The sequence below is a fragment of the Phalacrocorax aristotelis genome, chromosome 1 (genome assembly GCF_949628215.1).
Source record: "Phalacrocorax aristotelis chromosome 1, bGulAri2.1, whole genome shotgun sequence".
Taxonomy (NCBI): domain Eukaryota; kingdom Metazoa; phylum Chordata; class Aves; order Suliformes; family Phalacrocoracidae; genus Phalacrocorax; species Phalacrocorax aristotelis.
In genome coordinates this window covers 107,711,537-107,738,882 of record NC_134276.1, presented here as the reverse complement: position 1 = coordinate 107,738,882, position 27,346 = coordinate 107,711,537, and the positions used below count along the sequence as shown (strand labels likewise).

The 27,346-nt window shown below is 35.7% G+C and overlaps 1 protein-coding gene across 2 annotated transcripts in view; it reads left to right on the top strand.

Annotated features, from left to right (window-relative positions):
* Positions 1-27,346, top strand: part of NCAM2 (neural cell adhesion molecule 2) — a 307,619-nt gene that overhangs the window by 260,675 nt on the left and 19,598 nt on the right. For both annotated transcript variants that reach the window (XM_075101628.1, XM_075101635.1), the window contains 2 exons: positions 236-357; positions 8,805-8,985. In XM_075101628.1, coding sequence (XP_074957729.1) covers positions 236-357; positions 8,805-8,985 — 303 coding nt within the window. The remainder of the gene's footprint in view (positions 1-235; positions 358-8,804; positions 8,986-27,346) is intronic.

The following is a 27,346-nucleotide window of genomic DNA, read 5'->3' as shown; positions in this document are numbered from 1 at the left end:
ACTTCTTTCATACTTGATGTAATTTTGTTTCCTTGTGTGAGATATTTAATCTGTATTAGAATATAGTTTAAGGAAAATATTTAACACAGTTATTAAGGATGTTCTGCAGTGCTTGGAAGGATCATATTGATTTTAAAGATTGTGATTAATAATCTTGTGGACAAGCTCCAAGCTGTAATTTAATACATATCTTATTGCTGATTTATTATTACCTGCTGTTTTTTCCCTTGTTCAGGGGAACCAAGCCCCCCTTCAATTCATGGGCAACCAGGAAGTGGCAAGAGTTTTAAACTTAGTATAACTAAACAAGATGATGGAGGTGCCCCCATTTTGGAATATATTGTCAAATACAGAAGTGTAAGTATTTCAGTTAATCAAAATAGGTGGGTTTTGCTTAGTAATATCTGCTTTTAATGTAGAGAAGACTGTTGATATGATTTGAAATGTAACGAAATGATTTGCGTACTACGAAAAGAAAAAAAGATATAGTATGTTTTGTTTTGTGACTAGGTTGCTAATGCCAGATTATGAAAAAAAAGAAAGAAAGAAAGAAAGAAAGAAAGAAAGAAAGAAAGAAAGAAAGAAAGAAAGAAAAGCATCCTGCTCTTCCTAAGTGTATAACTGAAAGTTCATTCTGACAAGAAAACCGTATTCTCTGTTTTGTACATGGTAAATGAGGAGCATTCATGCTCAGCTCTCAAAAGTGCAACAAATTGCAGACACAAAAGTTACATAGTTAAGGACTGTTTGAACAGTTAGAACGCTATATTCCAGTGCTCCATATTAATTTTAAATTAGACTATCTCATCGTTTTATATTTTCTATCTTCATAGATTCCAAGGGTCAGCTCAATAAAGAAAAATAATTGACAAATTCTTAGGACTTTCATGAGTTTCAGTGTGCATACCAGTCCTTTAACAGCCATTTTGCAGTTTATTGGTCTTCTGTCAGCTAGAGTCTGATTTGGTGTTTTCACCAAATCTGACACGTTTAGAAAACAGGCTTTCCTGCAATGTATAATTTCTTTTCCTATGAAAAAAATGTGGGGTTTTTATTATTAAAGTAGATAAAATATCCTTTCTTTCTTGATATACTATGTTTAGAAATTATTGGGTTGAAGAAGTAACTATACAGCTGGCAAAAGCAATGAATTTAATTCAAAACTGTGCATTTTCTAGTAACTTCTTTGTGTTTTTTTAGGAAGATTATACTACTTTTATCTGACCAGCCCAAGTAAAAAAACATTTTACCAGAGTGCAATAGCAGATTTACATGTCCATTCAAGAGCCTAGAAGAGATTGGGAATGTAACATCAGATATTTAGACATGTTAAACAGGAGGCAGTGAGGGCTGTATTTAACAGAAATAAGAAATCTTTGAGAAATTAAATGCAGAACTATTTTAGTGTTCCCAAAAAGGAAAAGCCAGTTCCTTATTTTGTAGTAGTTTTTGTCACATTTCCTGATGTTTCCTGTAATGTAAATTTTTTTATGATATTTCTGGGATTATCCAAGTGCTAAACCTGGCATGTAAAATTATTTTCTTAAGCTAAGTATAACCAGAGAAGATTGGTAGCTCCAAATCAATTGAGAAAAATTTGGTAGAGCTTTTAAGAGTAGCCTGAGGGAATAACCAGCAGTTATTCGGGTATCACTGATCCCTAAATCTTAATTGACCTTCTTAAATGACTTTCAGTCTAGTAAGTACAGTTGGCACAAAAGTAATTGTAAAGAAGAAGGAGGGTAGTAAAATATGCAATACAAAATGCAATGCAGTTTTGTGGGATTGAGCTTCCTACTTAGATTACAATGCCTCTAAGTATTTATAATTGAACAGATAAGAAAATAAACCCTTTGGATATAATATATGCATGCAGTATATGGAATTTAATCTGTTTCCATGATTTAAGCAAGCTAAATGATTTTGGATCTATCCTGAATATTTTTGGAAACCTGATTTTGATCTAGTGTTTTGACTAAGGTAGAATCTTATAGTATAAAAGATCTCTTTTCACGTGTATTGTTGAAAGATAAATGCACAGTTTAAGAAGTAACTGGAAACTTAATAGGTTACAGAAGAAGATAGCTTTACTTGGACCTCAAATCCATATCTCCTTAAGCTTCCATTTGAAAAAGCAATTTGACCAAATTAAAGGCTTTCCTGCAGCAACAAAGCACAATAATTTTTTTGTATTTTAATCAGAATGAATGGATGCTATTTAAAGTTCTTAATTATCTGTTGACTCCTTCTCTTCTATCTTCCCCATTGGTCGTATTTAATTAGCTTTCCTACAACTCTCGCCAGCCTCATTATTAGCACCTGTTCCAATGTATTTGCTTGCATGTTTAAAGAGCATATTAGATAACATGCTATACATCAGTGGCTTTTTTTCTTCTTTGTGTTTTGTAATAGCTTATGTCTTATTAAGCATCAGTTTCCTCATATTTAAGTTTTATACAGATTTTTTTTTTTAAAATGGGAGAAAGACAGCCTTTAAGATAATATAGCTATATTATAGCCTGGTTTAGGGCAACTGATAAGTTTTATTTTTCTGAAAATCACATGTTTCATTCGGTCAGATATTGCTTTCCTAATGTCAGTTTATTCATATTATGGTCAGGACTTACTAACTATAATCAGATAATAAGAAGCTTCACGTTTTGTTCTGTACTCCAGAGAAGTAGGTGCTAAGCAATTTTTATGATTGATTCATGATGTTGCACAAAGAAAGTCAAGACAGTCTTACAAAGCTTCACTGCTGGAGTCTGAAGATGAGGGCGTACATTTACTTCAAAGATACCTTAAGAAAGAATAGGGAAGAGAGAAGGAGAAGGGAAAACTGCTGCCTGGTAGCCAGCCAGGAAGAGCAGTGATGGGGATTCACTAGACAAGCATCCTGTCCAGTGCAGGAGATATCCCCCCCTAACCACATTTCTCATAGCAACTGTGTCATTTTAATGGGGACTGACTCAACGTCCCCTTTGGTTGTTCCTGCTTATGGTGCTATCAACATTGGTTCGGGTACACATGATGATGTGCTGCTGTTGTACAATGGATGTTAAGCTTCATACATGCAAATTACTGGGGAAGTGTAGACTGAATCTGTAAATGGCTGTTATCTGCTATGTTATTTACCAAACACTATAGTAATAAACTAAGAGATTGTACAGACTAAGGGTAAGGTAAGGACATAAGGAAGGCCAGGAGGAAGGAGCACTTGGGATACAAGGGAGAGGCTGCCGCAACAGCTCAGGCCACGTGGGTGACCAGGAATGGACCTGCAAGAGAAAGGCAGGCTACAAAGCCTGGAAGGTGTTACACAGGTTAAGCTTAGCACCAGGAACAATATGCGAACAATGTGTGATCACTTCCACATGACTCACATAGTCACAAGCAAAAGTTTGTGCTTACTGTGCACAAGTGCATTTTGACCATGATGGATATTCTTTAGCTGCACATGCTGCAATTGTGAATTTGTGCTTGGTGCGTACTATTGCCCATAATTCCCTGCAAATACGTATCAGTCTGTTATCTTTCAGAGATTTGTTCCCAGCCTTCAGTCATGATTTTCGGTACCATATCCTGAATTACTTCATGGTGCTTAAAATGCAAGTATTGAAATAGACTTTTTAGTGACAGGAAAAGGGAGTTCTGTTCCTATACTTTCAGGTCACAGGATGCCAATACTAAACTAGAAAAAAAAAAGGGCAACTTGTTTTTTGTTTTCCCTGGCATGCCATGTTTAAGTAAAAATCTGGAATTAGAATGAAATAATAAAAATCTTTTTATTTCTTTTTATATTTCTATCTTATATATATTTGTTATGCCTTTATGGTTATAAACTTTTAGGCAGAAGCAAAAAAAAAATCCTATTTTGAAAAACAATAACAGCATTTAATTTATTTTTCCCTTTTACATCCATAATGATGTTTGGAGGAAATGTTAGAGGAGCAATTAGTTTTTGCAGGTCTAAAAGTTGTTCATCATGTTGACCTGTGACAGTGTTACTATTAATGCTCTGAATTTTGCCAGTGTCAAGTGTTTGATTGAATGCCTATGTGCTTCTTGTTTGTCTGAGCCAGAGTTTGTCTGTTTGACCCCGAGCCAGCACTGTGCCCCTGTGGCCAAGAAGGCCAACGGTATCCTGGGGTGCATTAGAAGGAGTGTGGCCAGCAGGTCGAGAGAGGTTATCCTCCCCCTCTACTCTGCCCTAGTGAGGCCACATCTGGAGTGCTGCAACCAGTTCTGGGCTCCCCAGTTTTAGAAGGACATGGAACTGCTTGAGCAAGTCCAGCAGAGAGCTACCAAGATGATCAGGGGACTGGAGCATCTCCCTTATGAGGAAAGGCTGAAAGACTTGGGTTTGTTCAGCCTGGAGAAGAGAAGACTATGGGGGGATCTCATCAGTAGTTATAAATATCTGAAGGGTGGGTGTCAAGAGGATGGGGCCAGACTCTTCTCAGTGCCCAATGACAGGCCAAGGGGCAATGGGCACAAGTTAGAACACAGGAAGTTCCACCTCAATATGAGAAAAAAACTTCTTCACTGTGTGGGTGCCAGAGCAGGGGCACAGGCTGTCCAGGGAGGGTGTGGAGTCGCCTTCCCTGGAGACGTTCAAAACCCTTCCAGACACAGCCCTGTGCCCCCTGCTCTGGGTGTGCCTGGTCAAGCAGGGGGTTGGACAAGGTGATCTCCAGAGGTCCCTTCCAACCCCTGCCATTCTGTGATTCTGGGCTTCTGTCTATGTTGATGGAGGACTGTGTTCATTTTGTTGCTTTATGATAGGTTCTAGAACAAACCTATGTAAATACCAACCATTCAGAAAGATAATTTCTCATTTACTCCCACTCTGAGATACCTACCAGAAAACAGTTAAATATTTTTGCATCTCTAAGTTCCACTTTATCTGCTAGATCCTTTGACTTTCTGTGTGTTTTAACACTATGTACGTTATCAGCCATTTTGTGCTTTGTTCAGCATTTGTCCTGTATTACAGAGACTTACAAAGCACCATGCTAATTTAATGAATTCTTGTGAAGTCACTGCTTTATATTATCAGATTGTCTTCCGTGAGGGTTTCTTGATATTTTTTTACCACCCGCTTTCAGGATAGTGTGACATCTCCTGCCCTATTTTTATCACAGGGATCTCCGTAATAACAACTCTGTTTGAGCCGAACTTTTGGTGTAACACTTTAGGGAGGATGGAGAATAAGGGAAAGGGTTGAAGGGGGTTAATCACTTTTCCTCACCTTTTATGAGTTCCCAGAGAATGTAATCTTGGGTACAATGTAAAATGACCATTAAAGAGAGAGATGATATTTTTCTAGACTAGTAAATAGTTTGGTGCTTAAACAATGGATTGGCTTTACTTCCACTGTTGTCAGATGTGTCCTCAGTTTTGAAAAACAGCCAAATCATGGTAGACTGGAGTTTCATGCTGCTTTGTTGTGGTTTTTTTTATGTTTTGTTATTGGGTTTTTTTGTCAGGGTTTTAGGTGCTTAGGTTACTTACAGCTGTCTTACAAATCTAGCGCTTGGACACTGCTGAGATAAATTTGGCTGATGCTAATATTTAAAGCCAATCTACACACAATTAAGAAATAACAATATTTTTTTTCTTTTTTTTAATGTCATCAGTCTGTGGCATTGTGGCAGGTTTGTTTCAACTAAAGGCTTATACTAGGAAGAGGATAGTGTGAATCTAAGACTTAAGAGTATAGGAAGTGGGCAGTAGGATCCCCAGAAATTGCCAGTCATTGGTAGTCTCACAGCATCAGTGACCTTCTGTAAAGGAATATTTCCGCATTATGTGAAATAAAATGAAATGCAGATAAAGAAACAGTTTAATCTCTGAGGTTGCAGATCTGATTGCAGTTTCTGAAATTGTGCATTTGTTGGTGGATATTAATGATACAACTGCGAATAGTAAATTGAAAACACTAATATTAAAGCACCCCTCAAATTAGGCTCTAGTTTGTGATTTAGAAGTTTCTTTCATTTCTTGTAGAATATTGTGCTTATGTAGAGCTTTTTTATAAATGTTAAGCAATATGAATAAATATAAATAACAGCCTAATAAGGTATGAAGTGTTCTTTTGTAGTTCTGTTTTCTGCTCCTTAAGCTACCAGTTAAAGGGTCTTAGCAAAAACCCGGAGTTTTGTAGGGAGACATAACTGACACTCTTGTTTTGTGTGCTCGTCCCTGTCTCCATTTCTATTCTAATAGTAAAATAAATCTGGACATATTACTGAGCTCTACTTAGTAAAAAGTACTTGAAAATGCATGTGAAATAATAGCTATAATGAAGGACATTGTATATCTTTTCTTTTTTTCTTTAAGATGACAAAAGCAGATTGTATTCTGGAAGGTTTCATCTCTTTATCTTTAGAAGAAGACAGCTTGCTTTCCAGATACATTCTGTATTCTTTTTTCTCCTAACTTGTGTTTGTCACTCTTCATAAAATGTTTTCCCTTTGAGCTCAGGGTTTGGACTTTGTTTCATTTATCTCAATCCACCCAGTTGGCTTCACTTTCAACTGAATTTAGGGTGTCACTTCTCTGACATAGCATGTAGGTATCCTGTTACATTTCAGCTCTTTCATTGTTCTTCGCCTGACCAAACTGTGGAACAACTGCCTTTCCATTTATTCTTATGTCTGCAGAAGAGCTGCCACATACAGAAATCTGTATAGTTTTCCTTCAAAATCTTAAGCCCATTCTATTCATCACATATAATTCTACAGCTTGTTTTCAAAATATAGTCACATATCTGTTTGCAATGGTGCCTTTTCCACCTGCAGGAACCATATTAGCTGAATCTTTATTTTCCAATTCAGTACAATTTTTTCCTCTTCTTTGATTCTGAACCCCTTTGGAATTCCCCATTATATTCACACAGTTGTATGTGCAAACACCAAGATCATGTATGGATCTTCTGATTTCTCTCGTGGATATTCTTTGGAGTCTGGGTGTACTTTTTTTTCTAACTCCTCCCAAACCTCACCAATTTAAACATCCATTAAAATATGGTGCTATGTAACACTGCTGTCCCTAATATTACCAAGGAGTAGTTGCATATGCGTATTGCAGTCAGTGTTAATTCCTTGTATTTTAGCAGTGCTATACAAAAGTGTATTTTGTAAAAGTAGTTTGATAACAGAAGTGGATTCACTCAGTGGAGTGTAAATGTAGGAGGATTCCCTCAGTGGCATGTCAGATGATTGCAGCAGAAATTATCCATGAGGATATGGGAGAATATCCTTAACAGAAAATACCAGTTTCTCTGTATAATGAGTAAACTATTTTTACTCCAGTGTATTTAGTTTTTTTCATGATTTGTAATGTGACTGCCACCCCAGTGTTTTTCATTGGTCTACTGCTGCACCAAGTAGGCACTTTCACCTTGCTGCAAATGTTCCTAAAAAGATGTTGTTCTGTATTTTAATCATTCCCAGGACTATCGTGTATCAGTAGCAATGCCAGTGCAGAAGAAGAAAGAAAGAGTTTAAGAAAAGGTGAAGTCAGTATGAAAAAACCCTCACACTCAGCACTGATAGCAAATAAGTTATTTCAGCAGTGCACATAAGGGAGTTTAGTATGTCAGTCTGTTTTCTGAAGACTGGGGACAAAAAAAAGAAAACGGGCATAAGAGGCATGATTGGGCCCTCAACTCTCTAATTTAGATGCTGGTTTCTTTGACACTTCTGTCAGTCAAAAGCAAGATGCTTCAGCGAAGAGCCTAAATATAAGTTGCTGAGAAGCATAGTAGTTTGCAGCAAAAAGCTGTACTTCCGTGTATTTGAAAGGTATTTTTTCCCAGAACGTTTATATTCACTGACTGGGTCTGCATTGCTGTATCAGTTGGATGGCCGGGATTTGGCTCTCAGCCGCGGTCTTTGCCACTGTATTGTACCTCAGTGTTTAGTAAGAATAAGACTGCATAGATTCTTAGTGACTGTTGTCGATACTCCTTTGAACAAGATGGCTTTTGTGTTTGACAGTATATATTGCTTTATCCTTTTACCTATTAGTTATTTTGTAATTCTCATTTGTATTAAGAATAATTAAATATATTATGCACTAAAAGGAGCAACTGCAAAGGTAAGCACTCCAAATGTATGAAATGCCAGAATTAAGATTGCAACTGAAGTCCTCATTTGTTCCCTTTGTATAGGTGTCTTAGATAATTATCTGAATTATGAGAACCTTGTTTTTCTCTAGAACACCATCTGAATGATTTGTATGTATCCTCTCACCAGTGTAGACATAGGACTGCGTACTTTCTCATTCGTGGTTATATTGTTGCATAGAACCTGGTTTGCAAAACGTTACTGTAGTACCACATACTGGTACAACATGTGTATCTTTTCATTATATATCTAATGTATGAAGCAAGCACAGCTTGCATTCATGAACAGTTCCAGTTTGGGTTTAATGGCAAGTTTCTTTTAAAGAATATTGATCAAAATGTAATTGAAACATCTATATAAAATAAACCTTTTACAGAATTTATTCTTAGCAGCATTTGCAAATAATTATCTTGCTGGTCCCCAAGATAAACATCAGTATTTGTGCAAAGTATAAATTGAAGATAAAAGGTTAAAAGTGATTGCCTACAAAATCCCTAAATCCACGTTGTGGAATCATGATTAGGAGTGGTCAAAATTACAAAAAGCCTGAGTACTCAGAACTCCAGAATTAGATGAGTTGAATGTTCATAACCTCTGTAAATGAAGCTCTATATTTTAGACAAATAATACAAGAAGTTTTGAGAATTTAAACTAATATTTACATCTTTGCAGAAAGATAAGGAAGACCAGTGGCTAGAGAAAAAAGTGCAGGGTAGTAGAGACCACATCATCTTAGAGCATCTTCAATGGACCATGGGTTATGAAGTACAAATTACAGCTGCCAACAGACTGGGTTATTCTGAACCAACATTGTATGAATTCAGCATGCCACCAAAACCCAACATTATTACAGGTAAGTTAATTTTAGAGTGTTTTCTCTCTATGAGTTGTTTGCTACTTGTAGTACACTACGGTGTGTAGCTGAACATAAGGTAACTGAAGTCTTTTAACTGACAAAGCCCAAGACCGCATACTCTATTATCAGCAAAGACTCAATTAAAAACCCTTAAATGGGACCCCGCGTCCCACTTTCTCTTAGTAATAAAGTCATTTTTAAGTACAGAAAAACATTGAATCTTCAACCCAAATGATGACAGTTAACAAGCAATACAGTATTTAAGATACAACTACTATCCATTTTTAAGTTGCCTTGTACTGCCTGTTTGTCTGTTGTAAGCAGCTTAGTTGTTAGAATTCTTGATGTCAGTCCAGCTCAAAATATCTTTACATGTGCTTCAAGATGCACATGTAATAAAGGTATTTATTTTGTGTCTGATGTTAAGACTTGAAATAGTCTTGTTTAGATACCATCTTACTGATTCACCTTAACATGGTGAGCATACAGCCTCCTATGAGGCCTATTTATAAGCTTTGAAACCTATGGAAATGGTGTTTTGAAGTGTGTAAATAGGAAGGTTTGGATTTTTTTTTTTTTTTTTAGGAAAACTGCATAGTATTTAAGAGTGAGTGTATTTCAGTAACTCATTAAGTTTTAGTGCTTCCCAATGTAAAGTTATATTTTGGTGCAACTATGCAAAATTTCATTGAAAATAAACCTAAAATATGATGGTAATTTCTGATATATTAGTGGTAACTTTAATTTTTACAAAACAAATGTTATGAGAAAGAGATTTCAAACTTTTTATTTAAATCATGAGCTGATATGTTTAATAATAAATTCCAACTTAGGGTCATCATTACCATTTTAAAACCAGGTGCTAAATCCTCTAGCATAGTATTTTCTGCATGCCATATATTAAACTATTGGAGTATTAGAATCAAATTAAAATATTGCCAAATAAATATAATGGCCAATATATTAAAATGTAAGCCATATCGATACCTGTGTTTCAATCTGAGCATCTGACTAGCATTGATCTTAGTAAAGTGGCAATGAGTATGAATGAGTTATAGACTATTGTGTCATTGGAAAAGTTTGAAATAACTGACTAATTTTTTTTCTGTCTATTGCAAGTTTTCTTCAAATATATTTTCAGGGAAGTTATCTCAAGATCTCTCTACCATTTTTTAATATTCCATAGGAATTGGAATTCCATAGCCTTTGGAAGCATTTTTACTTGCATTTATAGAAAGGAATAGGCATTCGTAATTCATTAATAGGTTCGGATCCAGTTCTAGTACAAATATTTGATTTATGCACTTGAATTGCTGTGTGAGAGTGGATTTGCATCTTAATTGAAATTCAGGGGCTCATAGACCCTGGGTACTTGCTTTTAAACATATAGTGCCTTGTGATTAGAAACAAAATTCCACTACGTGATTGAAAAAGAAAAGGGAAAAAGAAATGTACGAAAACTTATTGTCCCAAAGAAATAAAAATATTAATCAAGTAGAAAAATAAATTAAAACTTGTTTATGTAAATTGAAGGGATAAGCCATTTTTCAATTTTGTATATTTGAAACAAAAATGTTACTAGTTTTGCAATGCAATCTAACTTCAACCTGTTATAATTATTGAAAGTATTCCATATTGCTGCCACAGCTGCTGTAACAGAGAAACATCATACACCTGTATAGATGATAATGTAGACAGTCTCTACACATTCAACTAAAAATCAGCTTAGTTCATTTAGTTTCAGAAAGTGGATAGAACATTTTTCTCTGAACGCAGTTTTATAGGTATTTAGGGGCTTTTTCCTTTCAGTGCTCTCCCATAACCTCTAAGTAGTTTTAAGTAGTCTGTCACACTATTTAACATCAGGTCTTCTTTATATGAATCATTATTGCAATTATGATTGTGGAACTAATTAGTTTCCTTGACAACTGTTTTTGCAAAGCCTGAAGAGTGTGAAATTCCCATCATAAGAACATTCTGTCAGTGATTTTAAAAAGTATATCAAAAGACACAATCAGTAGAACATTCATGTTCATATTCATGAGCCAGTACAGTTCTCTTGTTTTGAGATGGCATAATATTATTACTGCAATATAACATATATAACATTGTCATACGTATATCGTATATAACAAAATAGTAAAGTTTGCCAGCAAACAACAAAAGTATAAACCTACCCTTTTAAAACTTCATATATATTGTGTACAAAATGCTTAACTTTGAGCAGAATAATTCTTTCTGAATCCAGTTAGTCAGCTCGGATGATGCACTATTTGTCTACTTTGAGGCCTAAATATTTGCAGCTAGGCATCTACAGCTAAGTCCAAAGAAGGACATAGGCAACAAGAGTTAAATTAGGCAGACTTTTGAATTAAATCGGCATCACCTATTGTGTGCTCACTTAGCTCCTCAGGTGACTGAGATTCCCTTCCTGATTATTCATGTAATTATTATAAAAGTTTCTAAGACTCCTGAAGGTTTTCATCTGGGTGCGCCCAGACCTATGGCACTTCAGCTGACCTGAGTGTTTCTGTCTTGCTCTAAATGTAATTAAAAAACAAGATATCTGTAGACCCTATGTATGCAATCTGATGGATATTACTTATCCCAAGAGAATTTTGGGATTCCCTAAGTATCATGATGACAAACTATACCTAACATACTATTCTGGTGAAAATGTGTGGGAGCTAATGCAATTAGTCAGAGAATTGGGGAGAGATGTAGGCAAAGATACATTTGTTGTCCTTCGATGGGTGCTTCCCAGGGAAATGGGAGTTCTCACACAAAATGAAACTTCGGTTCTGATTCCTGCAGAAGGAGCTTGCATATGCTTTCAAGAGCCATTGGATATAAGGCAGAAGTAGTAATCCCTGAGAGCAGGGACTGGAAGCCAAAGCTCTACTTACATGAATACACAACTCCTGTGGGCACTGAGTCCACAACTTCTACTTGCTATTTAAGTGTGAGCAAGTACCAGCTCCTGGCTGGCAGTCAGATTCTATAATAACACAATATGATGATCTTCCATTATGATTCTTAGGTCTAGGAAGGAGCCTGAGGCTGCAAATTGCTGTCTGGCACCAGTGAGGTGTATGAATGAAACAGACATTCCTTTAAATTTTCACACGGTTGGCCTCAGCCTCCAACTATATATATACTTGATTTTGTAATTTCTGTTCCTAGGCCTATAACACGGTCTCCATTCACTGAATCATGGAAATTTGTGATTAGTTCCTCAGAATTTGTAATCCTTTTAATAAAAGTTTCCTGGTTTTCTGAAGGGTTTACGAATGTAATCTTGCACTGACTTTGAGAAATACTCAGCAAACCAGCTTCGTAAAACACTTTGCCTTAAGTAAATGTATGTATAAATATATTCATGTATGTGTATATGTATATACACACATTACTATATATTATATCTAGGTATATATAATTTTACTTCCTACTTTTTTGAGTGATTTTTTGAAGTCAGCAATTCCATCTTTGTATTTCATCTTTTACTTAGGTGTATGAGCATGTATTTAAGAATCATGCTTTGAAGAAAGAGTGGCATAGTCTTAAATGTAATATTTTATGTATGCCAATATCTACTAGGGATGTTAGCAGTACTTGCAGGCAGATGCAACTCTAACATTGGTGTGCTTGCCTCTGAGTGAAGTCTTTCTCAGGTTTTAAGTCCTGATCTGTGATATTTTATAAGATTTTATTCGCGCTTCTCTATAGTGTTAAGCTGCTTCTAGTCCTGTGAGAAAAAAAGGGGATTTTCAAAGAGGCTGTATGCCTCAGCCTTTAGCTCTTTATCAGTACTAGGACAGCATAGACTCACCTCGGCAACCATAACAAACCCTCTGACTAGGTGTCGCCTGGAACAGCCAAACTCCATCAGCTCCCAGAGCCGACATTACAGCCCATTTGTATGGGTCCGTTTACTCTTTCTCGGGAGGCAGAGAGAGAGATCCTGTCTTTGTACTGTGCAGCTGGTACAGAATTGTCTAAATCAGCTGTCATTCTGAACCATTACTGTTGCAACCTAAAAATACATCTATAGTTTTCTGTTAAATGAATCTTAAAAGAAGATGAAATGGAAGGTGTTAAAAGAGAATACCTTCTGCAAGTGTTAAATATATTTTCAAAAATTAGTGGCAAAAGGTTTATGCAGGTGCCATCTTCCAGAGGCTTTTATCCAGTCAGTGCTGTTTCTCTGGAAGACCAGTAGATAAATTTAAAACGGCTGCAAGTTGTGTTTTATCATTAGTTTTTACTTCTTCATTATAAATTAATAACTTGGTGCAATAATGGGAAAATGAGAAAAGCATTTGGGGATAATACGTAACCCTTAGACCTATTTTTCTCACTTTGTGTTATTGGTTGTTTTGGATTTTTTAAGCTTCCAATAATGCATGAACTGTCAGAATAGTTTTCTTTAACTTCCCTGGAAAAGTTTTAATCTCTTGTGCATCTTATTTACTTTTTTTCCCAATGCTTAAAATCATATAGTGATAGGCACTATAGAGGGTAATCTAATACGGGGTATTTTCTCTCATCACCACTAGTAGCAAAGATGATGTTCTTCATGCCAAATGTGATTGTTGTCAGTAGTTTTTATAAAAATGCAACTTTAGGATCTGCAGTGGTGTCAAAGTGAATGAAAAATAAAAATAGCTTCTATCAGTGCTACAGGTATGAGTGTATATAGGTATTTTAATCTGTGTATGTACATTTTATGATGTATTACATAGACAAAAAGGGCTTTTGAACTATACAGATGGTGTTTTATTAGAATAGAAGCTAGGATAATGAACTTTTTAATCCAGAGACTGAAAGTGACTAAGTACAAAAACACAGAAAACAGTCTCCCTGATGCCCACAATGTTCTCTCAGGATGAGTTCTTTTCTTTAATTTTGGTCTCAGTCAAGCAATTAATTTACTTTTTTGGGGTAGAAATAAATTCTGTATGATCCCATCTGTGTAGCTGGGGAAGGTTTTTGTTCCTGTCACTTTTTGCTGCCAAAGAGCAGACTTCTTGCGGGTGCTCTCCTTGTTTCTCACATCCCTTCAACCCTGACCCATGGACTACAAGAGACTTCCTGGGCATAGTCTCCCTTGCTCCAGAAGGGTTGACTTGAGCCTGATCATGCATCAGCCAAGAGAAGCCAAAAAGCAGCCTTCATTCTTCTTCTGTACCCCACTGTAAAAGTATATAGTATTTGTAGACTTACCATAACTACGAATAAACTTCCAATCTGAATAGTTCTTGTGTCCTTTGAAGCATTTCGCTTAGATTTCAAATAATTTCAGATCTGTTTGAAAATAGATTTTACCTGATTACAACCAAGCCTTAAGGTCAGGGTATCACACAAAAGCATGCTTGCACAACCAAGGCCTCTGCTGTCATTACCATTAGCCTTCCTTGCCACAAGAGCATATTGCTGGCTCATGTTCAGCTTGGTGTCCACCAGGCCTTTTCTGCAAAGCTGCTTTCCAGCTGGGTGGCCATACACTGGTGAATAAGTTTGTTCCTCCCATGAGGCAGGACTAAGCACTTCCCCATGTTGAATTTCATGAGGTTCCTGTCAGGCAATTTCTCCAGCCCATCAAGGTCCCTCTGGATGGAAGCACAACCATCTGCTGAATCAGCCACTCCTCTGAGACTTGTGTCACCAGCAAAGTTGCTGAAGGTACTCTGCCCCATCATCCAAATCACTGATGATGTTGAACAGGATCGGACCCAGTATTGACCCGTGGGATACACTGCTAGTCATTGGCCTCCAACTAGACTTCATGCCATTGATCAGCACCCTCTGCACCTGGCCATTCAGGCAGTTTTCAATTCCACCTCATTGTCTGTTTATCCAGTCCATATATTAACAACTTCTTGATGAGGATCTTATGGGAGACAGTGTCAAAAGCCTTACTGAGTCAACGTAGACAATATCCACAGCTCTCCTGTCATCTACCAAGCCGCTCATTTCATCATAGAAGGGTACCAGGTTGGTCAAGCATGACTTTGCCTTTGTGAATCCATGCTGACTACTGATGTAGTAGTTCTTCACGTGCCTGGAAACAGTTTCCAGAGTTAGGTGCTCCATCACGTTCTCAGGGACTGAGGTGAGACTGACTGGCCTGTAGAACCCTGAGCCCTCCTTCCTGCCCCTTCTAAAGACAGAAGTGACATTTTCTTCCCCCCATCCTCAGGGACCTCTCCTAATCTCCACAATCATTCAAAGGTTTTTGAGAATGGCCTTGCAATGACAGCTCTCAGCACTTGTGGGCAGAACCCATCAGAGCCCATGGACTTAGATATGTCCAGTTTTCTTAAGTATTCCCTGACTTGATCCTTGCTCCAGAATTTCCTCATGTCTCCAGGTCCTGAGATTTTGAAAGGCAATTATATCTGTTATGTTTATCTTCTAGGTTTCTACTTACAGCTCTTCTACCCATGAAACCAAGCCAAATTTTTCCTTCCTCACTTTTACTTCAGTAGCAACAGCAGCATTCTTCAAGCCAGGCTGGATTTCAGTTATATTTGTGGTATCTTTTTCGTCTCAGTACACAGTCATTAACCCATGTGCTTTTGCAGCTATAACATGTCTGGTTTTTTAACTTTAATCAACAATTCTGTAGGTAATAAACAAGGAAAACACTGTAGATATTCCCTCTTGAGCATTTTGCAGAACTGCTGTTAACCAAAATTAGTCATTATTGATCATATGTAGCTCAGTTGCAGAGAAGCCCTTTCCAGGTACAATGTGTTATTTTTGGAACAGGGCCACATTCTGAGGCAGAGTAAGCTATGGGGTGATGTCAGCATGTGGCTTCTGGTACTTACTCTTAGCTCTAGGAAAAGTTATGTTGCATCATTAAAAGTTAAATTAGGAGCATTGTGAGGATTTGTAGTCGTCATCTTCTTTTGTAGTCTCTTTCCATAGAAAAAGCTAGAAAGTCTGCCAGTAGCTACTTGAGCCAGGACTAAAAGTCATTAGTTGTGGCTTTTAAGTTGCCTGTTTACATCTCCAGCAAAAGACTGTAGAATTATATTATGTACTGATTATTCAGGAACGACATTTTGGCCTGATTTTCAGCTTATGGCTTGTGACTACACTGCCTATCCATGTATGTGTGTATGCATAGCTGGACAATCATCCATCAGTTTGTGTCTTTTGATAACTTTTGAATGCAGTTGACAATTTCACTGAATTTGCCAAAGAACAGAGGCTTCAAAAAGAATACATTTCTGTGAACTTTTTAAAAATAGGTATCTGAGGGTAGAAGTAGAATTCTTTGTAGCTCAGTAAGGAAAATACTGTATTAGCAATTTACACACTTTTGACAATTGGAATGTGGCAAAGCATAGTTGTAACTTTCTGACCCTTGATCCTTGCACCAGCTTGGATGGCAACAATAAGTTTAAACAAAGAAAGAAAAAGAAAAGCACAGAAAGAGTTTGAAGATATTTCCAAAGACAAAATTTCCATTCCAAGGATCAGAAATTTTAAGACCATAATGGGTACCACTTTTCTACAACTTTGTGCATTACAAGATTCCTTAGTCTATCTCTACAGCTTTGACTAGTTTTTAGTTAAATCTAAAATGAAGAACAAAATGCAGTAGTCAAGAAAGAAAGCCTTGAGAGTGTTAGTCTTCTTGCAGTTCTGATCATATTCCCAAGGCAAAGAAGAGCTACAGCACTACCCTTGTGAAGCTACCTGCATCATTTTCTCATAGGCTGAAGGATATTATTGTTCCAAAATCAAAATTTGAAAATGAAGACTTTTGTCTGACTTTTGTTCAGATAATAATTCTGAGCTAAAAGTGTAAAGGAAAGTCTTCAGCATGTATTGCTGTATTGGAAGTAAAATATATTTTTTTAATTATTTTCTGAAGTTCTGAAGAGGGTAGAGAGAAGAGATTAAATGTGTCTTTGAGATCTCATGCTTTGAAAATAGGAGTTGGTAGGAATCACACCAATCACATAAATTAATATCCGAAACTTCAGAAAGATGACAGTCCCACAGAAACTACTTGCTTTTGTTTTGCAAGCTAGTACTGGAATTTGCTGAATAAGTGCCATTTCTCATCAAATCCTGGAGATGAACATTGTTATAAGTGATAGGGCATGTTCTTGCTGTAGGCTAAAACCAGCTGTCTTTGCTCCGTTCCCTGCAAAGACTAACAGTTTTTACATGAAAAGGGGTATAAATCACTTATTAAAATTGATATTTGATATGAATCAGAAAAAGAGACAAAAGGTCTTACACTATCAGTACCATCAGAGATATTCGTAGGCAAAACAATATTGTTTTTATAAAACGTAATTTTTACCATACAGCTATCACAGAAATTACCACTTAATACTAGAAAAGCAGTAGAATGCTAGAAAAAAAAAAAAAAACAAAAATAGCCAAAGAACTACTCTGTTTTGACAGAACTTCTGTTTCAAAAAGAACTTAATTTTTTTTTAAATCTTGTGAATTTAAGTTTGCTTATCTTTTTGACTGCTTTGAGAAAAAAGGAAAATCATCATAGATGTTGAATGCTGAAGTGCTAGGCCACACTTTGCAAGTATGTTACTCTTATTCACCCAGGATATTTGTTGTGAGGAATTGCTAGCATTATGCTGCTTTATAATTAAAAAAAAAAACCACAAAAACTAAGTGCCAATTAAAAGACTAAATCATTAGGTATAGTCTCTAAAAATAATTAAAAGCTGTGTTATGAAAATAACTATGGAAGTTTATCATGTCAAATACTTTTTTGCTATGAATATAAGGACCAAACTATTTAGGTCTTAATAAAAAGAACTGGTGAATTTTGAACAGCTTGAACAGTCATAATTTCCTTTAAAATGTGTGTAATTGAAAACAACACAGTAGAAATATGTCTCAGAATGGGAAAAAAGTCCATAATGTCTCTTAGTTTATTTATTTTGTTGTCTTTTCTACTTGGTAGTTACTTACACTTGGTTGTATATTTGCACAAGAACAGGGACATTCATGTTATACGAGGATAATGCACTGGTTAAACATTATGCATCCACGTCCCGAAGGCAAGTTTCCTACCAGAACATATACACAAAACAACAGCTCTGTGATTTAAGCTAAATTTGAGGTGCATTGCACAAAAACCTAAAAGATTCAAATCCTAAAGCCTAAAAAATCCTTTGATTCTAGGTAGTGCTTAAATTCTACATGTCTTGGTCATATATTTGTGGAAAGAGATAATGGTTTATTCAACACTTGCCTTTCTCTTCAGACCATGAGCTTTCTAGAATAAGGGACATACCCCAATATATTTGTGCGAAGATGTCACAAATCATCTTCTACACTGATTTTAACCCTAAATAAATAATTTTACATTTTAAATAATTATAATAAGGGACTGAGATAATGCAGTTTAAATGAAAAATGGGGGGCTTAACAGTTTTTGTCTACTTCCGTTACATTCCTTAAAATTCACTTTTTAAAGTAAGTAACCAAGGTTATTGTTCATACTACACAAGATTTTCTACATTTCAATTTCTTTTGAAGTCTCTTTTGAAACAGTAACCTAACAATGATATTAATCATTATCCCTATAATTACTGCGTCACTCTAGGTGAAAAAAAATATATATATATTAATATCTAGTCAAGGAGATTGAGATGTTTAAGCATACACTATATTGCATAGACTTGACTATTATCTGCCAAGAAGTGAACTGTCAACATGAGTATTAGTAGAAAATATATATGCAAACTTCATATATTGCACTGGGTTGCATCCAGACGTACTGTGCAGACTTGAATATCTAAGAAGTTGCACGTTTTGAAAGCAACTTTGTTCTGTTCCCACCCTAGTATGAAAGTCAATATCTACTTACCCAGCTGCCTGTACTAATTGCATTGGTCATTCATATTTCCAATGGACTTATATCCATATTACTGAAGCCAGTTTTGACCGTGGTCCATTCTGGACTCCTATGATAATTCAAGAACAAGATAAAATTACTGGCAAGAAGAAGCAACTAAGAAGGTTTCTCTGTTCGTTGTTCCCATGCACTACTGGAACCTTCTTTTTATGTAATTTACTTTTTTTACAGTTTCTTCTTCCAGCCTATGGGCTGGTGTTTCTTGCTGCTTCAAATATTCACTATTTCTAATAGATGTTGCATTGTGGTTTCCTGAGTTCCAAGTACCTCCAGCATGAAAGACACATGAAAGATTGTGTTTAGGTTGGGCTTGTGTGAATATTTTTTAATCTCGAGGGGAAACAAGATAGTTGATCACATGCTACAGGTTAAGTGCTTAAATAAATTGTTCTAAAGTTAGACCAAAGAGTTTACTGCTTTCGCTACTGTGGAGAACCACGTGATGCTGCTATTAAGGTACATCTTTTCTACAGTTTGAGTACTTTATTGTTCAGATTTATCCAGAGCAATGGTTACAGTTTCATCCACACTTTAATCATAATATAGTGTTTCTGTTAATGTCTTTCAAGTGATTGTCTTTGGCACGATGTAAATAGCAAATTAATTATATTTTTCTCTTTTCTTCTTTCCCACTGTCACTTTTTTCATTTTGATATTTTTCATATTTTATCAACTTTTTCACTTTTTTCTCAAATTTACTTCTTTTTCACACTCTTGATTTTCTGTAATGATTCTTATCCACACAGATAGATGCTGTGAAGCTACTAGACATGAAAATGGAGGCCAGTCCCTGCAGCTGAATGCTGCTGGTTTCTCTTTCATTGTAGTCATAAGTTTCTGGTGCATGTTTTGATGCTGTTGATAAGGCAAGCAATATGTTTTCTTCCTTTCCCTCTTAATTTTATTATTTACAGCAAAATAAACACAGACCTGCATTAAAAAATGTACTTTTCTATAACTCTTCTAGAGTTTCCACTCCTAGTTAAGATCCAAAATAGTGTAATTACATGAGTCTGTGCATGCAAAATTCTTCATCCGGCTTTTTGGAAACCTTGTACGTTCAGTGACAAATTCAGCAGATGATGCTTGGCTCTTCTGTCTGACAGAAGTTGGAGAATGTGACTTACTGAATTTGATCAATGTGATTTGATTCTATTTTCTCAACTGTATTTTGTTTATAAGAAATCTATGCAAAGCCTTACCATTGTGAGTCGCATGGCTCTCCAGGTAAACCATCAATCGGTCCTTCATCAGAGCATTTTGATTCTGTATGAATCTTTTTCACAGAGTTGTGTTTATACTAGCTCCTTCCATGATACACTTAAAACTTTATGCTTAATATAGACATGTTTTGTACTTCCTGGTTGATTTTAACAAAATTTCTTCCCTAATTTATAATCTATGAATTGCTTTAGTTTATAGTACTTAATTTCATATACTTTTTCTCTGTCTCTCTGTAGCCATGCCTCAGCACGTAAAATAGGTCCATGCCCACCAAACTCACTTCTTGTGACTGTAACAGTGCCACATTCCATTTCACGGCATTTGTTGGACTTGAAGGTCCAGAGGGCTCAATTTTGACCTTTAGTAAAGAACGGGGAAAGGTGGTTTCCCTATTTTACACATTAAAAGAATGACTTACAACCTCTGCAACTAGAACAAAGTATTCAAAGCCTCAGGCGAAAAGTTCATTTAGTAAAAGTCCACGTGGACATTTTACTCCATATATTTGATTTTAGAATGTATGTAGTCGACTAAGTTGATAGTTCATTCCTCTATTGTATACAGAATAACCCAAGAAATCAATGCACTTTAGAGCTGAGGAAGAATTAAATATTTCTTTTCAGATACTTCAAATTGTTACTAAACATGACAAAGACAATAAATTAACAGTATATGTTGATTTTCCCCCCTTAGAGTTTGTTTCTTTCCAGTTGTAATGCTATTGTCTTATAACTCTGAAATTATTTGGTAAAATATTTTTATCTATCTTCACTAGTGTAAGGGATATTCTTATTTCTTGGAAATAGTGATTATGGTCCGTTTTGCCTGTTTCAGTGTATTCTTGAAGTCTTTACTTTAAAATGTCGTTAGTAAAACCTCTTCTCATCTAAAACTAACATTTTAGAAAACTGGCTTATGTCACAAGTATGTCTTCAGAATGCATGTCTGTGAATCTGAAGACTTAATTTATTAAAAGAAATGCTCTTTAAAAATTACATATTTAATATAATGAAGTAGCTGGAATTCAAAGAAACGCCATTCTAAAAATGTTGGCTTCATTGTGATCTGTAGAAAATCTCTCCATGTTAAGTGGGACCACTATCTCATCCGCAGCCCTCGCTACTATGTTTTGTCAGTTTAACCTGATGCCATACCATTAATTTGAACTGAATTACATTGACTTGCACCTGGCATAGTATGGTGAAGAAACAGAATTTCTATCCTAATCTTTTAAGAGCCAATCATTTGGGTTCCCAGTCAGAGCCAGTTGACTGAAATCCTGTTTTTCCATGCACAAACAATGTGAATATATGCAATGACTTTGTTATTTAGTTTTCTAAGTATTATTCTTATTTAAAAAAAAACAACCTTTTTTTTTTAATGTTTGTTTAATGCTTAAATGCTTATTGAACCGCAGATAGTAATTAATGAAGGATGGGGATCCTAACTGTCCTACTTTAACTATCCTATCTTAGCTATCATTTTAATGAAACATTTCTCTTTAACTGTGATGTGACACAGAGGATTTGGAACTGCTAGCTACACATAAGAGTTATCAAAAACTTTCAAGTGTGAGAACAAATATTCCATTGAGTATAACTCTGGCAAGTGCTATTGTTTATGCCAAATTTTTTTCAGTGGAAGAACCTTGGGCAGGAAATTTTGCAAGAGGCTTTATTTTTTTCTAACCATTTCTAAAATCCAGATAGTGAAAATGTTTGTTATTGTTATTAGTGGCACTTTTCCCCCTGTGGTAGTAAAAAAAAACCTGCAAGTGTATCTCTACCTACAGTCAGAGAACTGACATTTGGCAAATATGTAGTAAGTAGTTTCTGCTTGTATTCACAAGGGGGAAAGAAACCCTGCCCAAGCCTGGCCTCATTAGAAGCCTCTGAAAATGTCAGTTTACAACTGTTCAGTAGCAAATTCTTTGATCTTCACTGAGTGTGCTTCAGCACAAGCACAACATGATCTGCTCCCAAGATTTCTTTCTCAGTTTGCAGGAGCACGTTGGTGCACAAACACTGGGGGTCCTTGTTGGACCAGGGGAGCCACAAACTCTTTTGAGAGGCTGTTGTCTTCAGTCACATCCCTTCTGCATTCTGATCCCATTGTAAGATAGTGACTGGATACATATAAGGAAACAGAATTTTATGTCATGGACACAACAGAGAGTGCTGTTCTGAATAATAAAAAAACCCAAATTGCAGATACTATCGCAATTGGTGAGTATGTGTCACTGGATTCAAGAGGTCTTGAGTAAAACTTAGGAGGTCCATAGAATGAAACGTAAAATAGGGTCTCATTAAGGTTGCACAGACAGTGCAGTTCTGGTATTTCCTTATTTTGCAGCATTTTCCCACTTTCCTAAAATTTGAAACCTTAAAGCTGTTCTACTAAACATTTTATCACATATTTTGCCTGTCATATACTTGTCTCTCTTCTTACTTTTTTAATAAAGCAAGACGGGCTACTACAGGTATGTATAAAAGTAGAAAAATGAGCATTTCTAAATCAATTTCCTACTCTGGTTAAACCTCTGAAGTACTCTTTACCAGTTATAAATTTATTATCTTAGGAAGTCATTCTAACATTGCAGATAGGTATATAAGAAACAGAACAGGAATTAGGGCTCAGTGATCAAATGTGAACTCTCCAAACATATTGTGAAAGAGCTAATGAAAAGCCTTGAGAAATTTTAGAAGCTAAATATACATTATAAATGACAAGCTGGATTTTATCCACAGTGTCACAGTGCCAATGGGATAAAGAGACAAATTTGGATCGCGGTTTTTTTTTTCCAACTGATAGTAGCTTCAGCTGGAAACTACATAAGTTTCCCCTGTTAAATGAGAGGAACTTTAGGTCTTCTCCAGTTTATATTCTTCTGCGTTATGCATTTTGAGGTTATCAGGTAGTTTGAATATGATCCTTTTCTCATGGCCCTACCCTTCCCTTCAAAGTCCAAAGAGGATGAGTTAAGCCAATATGTTACGGATTCTGGGACAACAGAGCCAGGCAGTTCTGGGCAGTGTCCCAAAACCTCTGTAATGAGAAAGAAAAAGAGGAAGAGAATTACATCCTTGGGTTGTCACGTATCTCCTGAGATGAATAACTAATACAGTTTTGTTTGTATTTCTCGTCAAGAAAGTTTCATAATTCTATCTTTAAAAACAATGAGAACAAGATTATTTTACAATATTTTGTACAATCTGTAGGAAGATACAGAAGACAAATCTTGTCTTCTTACAGACGAGAATGAGGAAAAAGTGAGACATTCACAAATTAAATTATAATTGGTAGGTATAGACCGAACAGCTTTAAAATTGTGGTTTAAACTGTATTAAAATGATAAATATGTATTCGCAAATTGAATTTAATGTTGTGCTGTCATTAGTACTTAAATGTTAGAGAAGTAAATTTGTTCCTTTAAATGCAGTAATTGTAAAAGGGATTTTAGGTCTTATGATTGACAGCGTAAAATGTTACCATTTTTTCAACATTGTAACAAATCTTTAAATGCTAATATTCAACTGTCTGTAAGACTGAAGTCCTAAAATATTCTATGCTGAACTTATGCCTTAAATCCAAATTGATGGCACAGAAATTTAAAAAGGATAGTGATTATTCTGTGAAATAGCAGTATATCTCTAAGGAACAGTACTTTTTAAATGTTTTGATTAACAACCTTTTGAGTCTAAGGCTTATTTCCTAATCAGATTTTACTTGTCTTTTTTTTTGTTCCCAGAATTTTGACAAGTTCCTAACTTTTACCAATTATTCATGAATCAAAGTATTTACATAATACAACTTCAAATATGATCCTTCATTTATTACAGTTGGGTTATTAGAATATAAACTGCTGTCTATCTAAATAGGAAAAATATTGCCCAGAAAAAAACCACATATACTGCATACATTGGAAATAAAATATATCCATCTGTCATTTTATGAGGTATACAAAACATACTATTACCAAGCAAGAAAATAGCATTCCATTTAATTTTCTGATGGAAGTATAAGGCCAAGCACTGATGTAAAAAATATATGATGTGCATATAAAAAAATAGGTATTTGAAAGTTAAACAGGTATAGTGGTTTAATTAAATAGGTAACCTTATAATCAATGCTCTGTTAGATTCTTGGGCCTTTACCATGTATTATCTTTCCAGCATGCAAACTTCATTCACAAAACTTAATAGTTCCACTCATGTGAATGCAAATGTAAAGTTAACTAATTAAGCCTAACAAAACAATTTCATTTTTTTAAAAGAGGTAATGGAGACTCATATACAATTGGTGATTGTACTCATAGCATCCAATCTTCTACACATTGCCCAGTACGCTGGTGATTTCTAATTGCTCATTTTTTCAGGATTTTTAGGAGAAAAGGAAAAAAACTTTTAGGAAGTTTATCTTGAACAATATCCAAATGTAGCCTCTGAGGTCTTTAATGACATCACTGAAATCTTTGCTACATCTAGAGCTCATATGATTTTATCACATCGTATTTCATCCACCCCATTTCTCCAGGCATATAAGGAATCTTCAGTTTTCCTTTGGTACACATTTATCAGGCTTAATATATAAGTGATGGAAACTCACAGGGAAAATCCTATTCCTTGTAATGCCAATAACGACATCCTAATAAAGCCAATGGTGTCAAATATCAAGTGTCGAGAATCTACCAACTTTGCCTGTTTAGAAACAGTATCTGTATGGAAGCTGGATGCTTGAGAGCTATGTTAAGTTTAGATGTTTTACAAGAACTAGATTAAGCAACTGAGGTAGGAACATCCATTTTTGTTCATTTTCATATGGTCTAAAGTCCTGAGAAACTGTAGTCATAATTCTTGCCACCATAGTCCCATTACATTGTATGATATCCTTATTAAATAGTTCTGAATATTTATTTTACATGTTTAACATTTTTGTAGAGGCAATTTCTAGTGTATATGTTATTTTCATATCATTTTAATTATAATACATGTTAAGTGAGCCGTAATACAAGCAAAGTAAATCTTATTGAGTGTGTATTTCCAACAGAATTACATTTGAAAATATATACAATGTGCTAAAAACTACTTCTGTGAAAAAATACTGCAATCACTGCAGTTTCTGTCAGTTTCTGTTTTCAAAAACAGTGTATGAAAGGCAAGAAAAAAAATGTGGATTTAAAGTAGTTTAGTTTAATTTGTGAAACAATGGCATATTTATTTTCATCTTGTTCATGTTTCACTACCATTTTGCTCCACTGATTTTTTTCATGCATGCAGTACTTGCTGTCATCTCTCTGCTTTCTCCCTGAAGAATGTGTGCATAGTGTAAATGTAACGTCCCTCAGCGTCTTTCCAAACAGTGTCAAGAAATGTATGTAACTTTGTGCGTCTTTCATCTGTTGTTCAAGGTTCATTTTAGTTTATGCAACTTCTGTCTTCATTTTTGTAATAAAGAAAACTGACTCAAAGCATTTCTACCTGTTTTTTCTTTATTACTGTAAACGCTGTTTTTCCTTGTATTATATACATTATGTATTTTGTAACTGAAGAGATTTTTTAACATTGTATAAATGTAAACCTCAGTGTTTTATCCAATAGCAAATATTAAAAAAACAAACCCCAAACAAACAAATAACAATTACTAAAATTAGAAATCCCCCAATTTTTAGTATGTTTCATATTAGGTGGCTGCCCTGCTACACCACTAGTGGAGCAAGTGTATTAGATGTCTGTATAAATACACAGCCTGAGCAATTGACCCATAATGATTTAATCTGTCTGCTTGAAACAGTTGTATCCCAAAAGGCAGGTGTTTTATACTGGGAGAAACTGTATTGGTACACAACACTTTCACACCAAGTTCAACTCCACTGACACTTACAGTTGTACCAGTGTAACTATTTCAAGTAAAAACATGCACCATATACTGGCAGCGCTCATAACATTAAAATTCTTTTTTTGTAGCTATTGCTATAAAATAATTACACATTTAAAATATTATTCCAAGTAGTACTTCTCAAAACTGCTGTGTTTGCATTTACGAATATCTTAAGGAGCTAAAAGAAAGTGCTGTCAAACCTGAAATATTTTATCAATTCAAATACATTCCCAACGTAATTGGACTTTTTTCAGGTCTCCTGACTACAGTACTCTGGTTACAGCTGTCATGGAGCATAAAGATGCAAAAATCTCTCAGGTCTCTGTGGTATGTACACACTGTGATTTTTGAATTCTCCTGAATAACACAATTAAAATAATTCAACCTTTTATGTAATAGCAGTACTGAAACCACACATAAGTGTATGTTTTCCATACCCATGTCAGTCTTAATTAATTTGCACAGGTTCTTAGAAATTCCTCTGAGAGACACATGCAGTAAATCTGCTGTCATTTTGAAAGGAGGATCCTGGTACACAGAAACTTAGTCATTTCCCCAAGGCCTTCTAAAACCTGGGCGCAGAGCTGGTGCCACGAACCACAAAGCCGCCATCGTTGTGCAGCCTCTCCCCGCTGAATGCTGGGCTCTCTCTGTCCTTCCCATTAGCTGTTCCTAGTCAAACGCAAAAAGCATTGCTTTCCAACACATGTGAAGCGTTGGGGGTTTTCCCCTACTTTCTGCCTCAGAAATACTGGGAAATGTGTATTGATCAGCTGGCGGAAGCGTGAAGCAGCTTGGCCTGGAAGGCCGTTTCCTCTCTTGGCCTTGTGTGGCTGCTGCTCCCACAGAAAGAACGAGGGCTTCTGCCCAGTTTTGTCTGGGGCCTCCCATAGAAGTACGCAATGGTAAAAAATACTTTTTACTATGGTGACTGAGTAAATACATGAAAGAAGAGGCTGTAGCTACCTGATAGCTCTTTGGGCACATTATATATGCTTCTGAGGCTGCTTGGAGATAGTTTGATGATGCCAGGGATAATTTTTAAAACTTTGCTTAAAAAATAATAAACCGCAACTGCAAATAATATTTTCACAACCCAGAACACTTTTTCTTCCCTCTTCTCCCCCTTCTTATCCCTCAGCAGACACAGACAAGACGTTGTTGACACTCCAGTTGCTATTTACATTACAACATTTGTTTTATTTAGCTGTTTTATTTACATCTTAAGATAACTTCATATGAAAAATGGTATAAAAGGCCATTAGAGCAAATGAGAACTCGAGTCCTACTTACTCAGTACCCAGAAAGAGTCATAAGAAATAAATTTTCCTGTAAAATTTAGAGGGA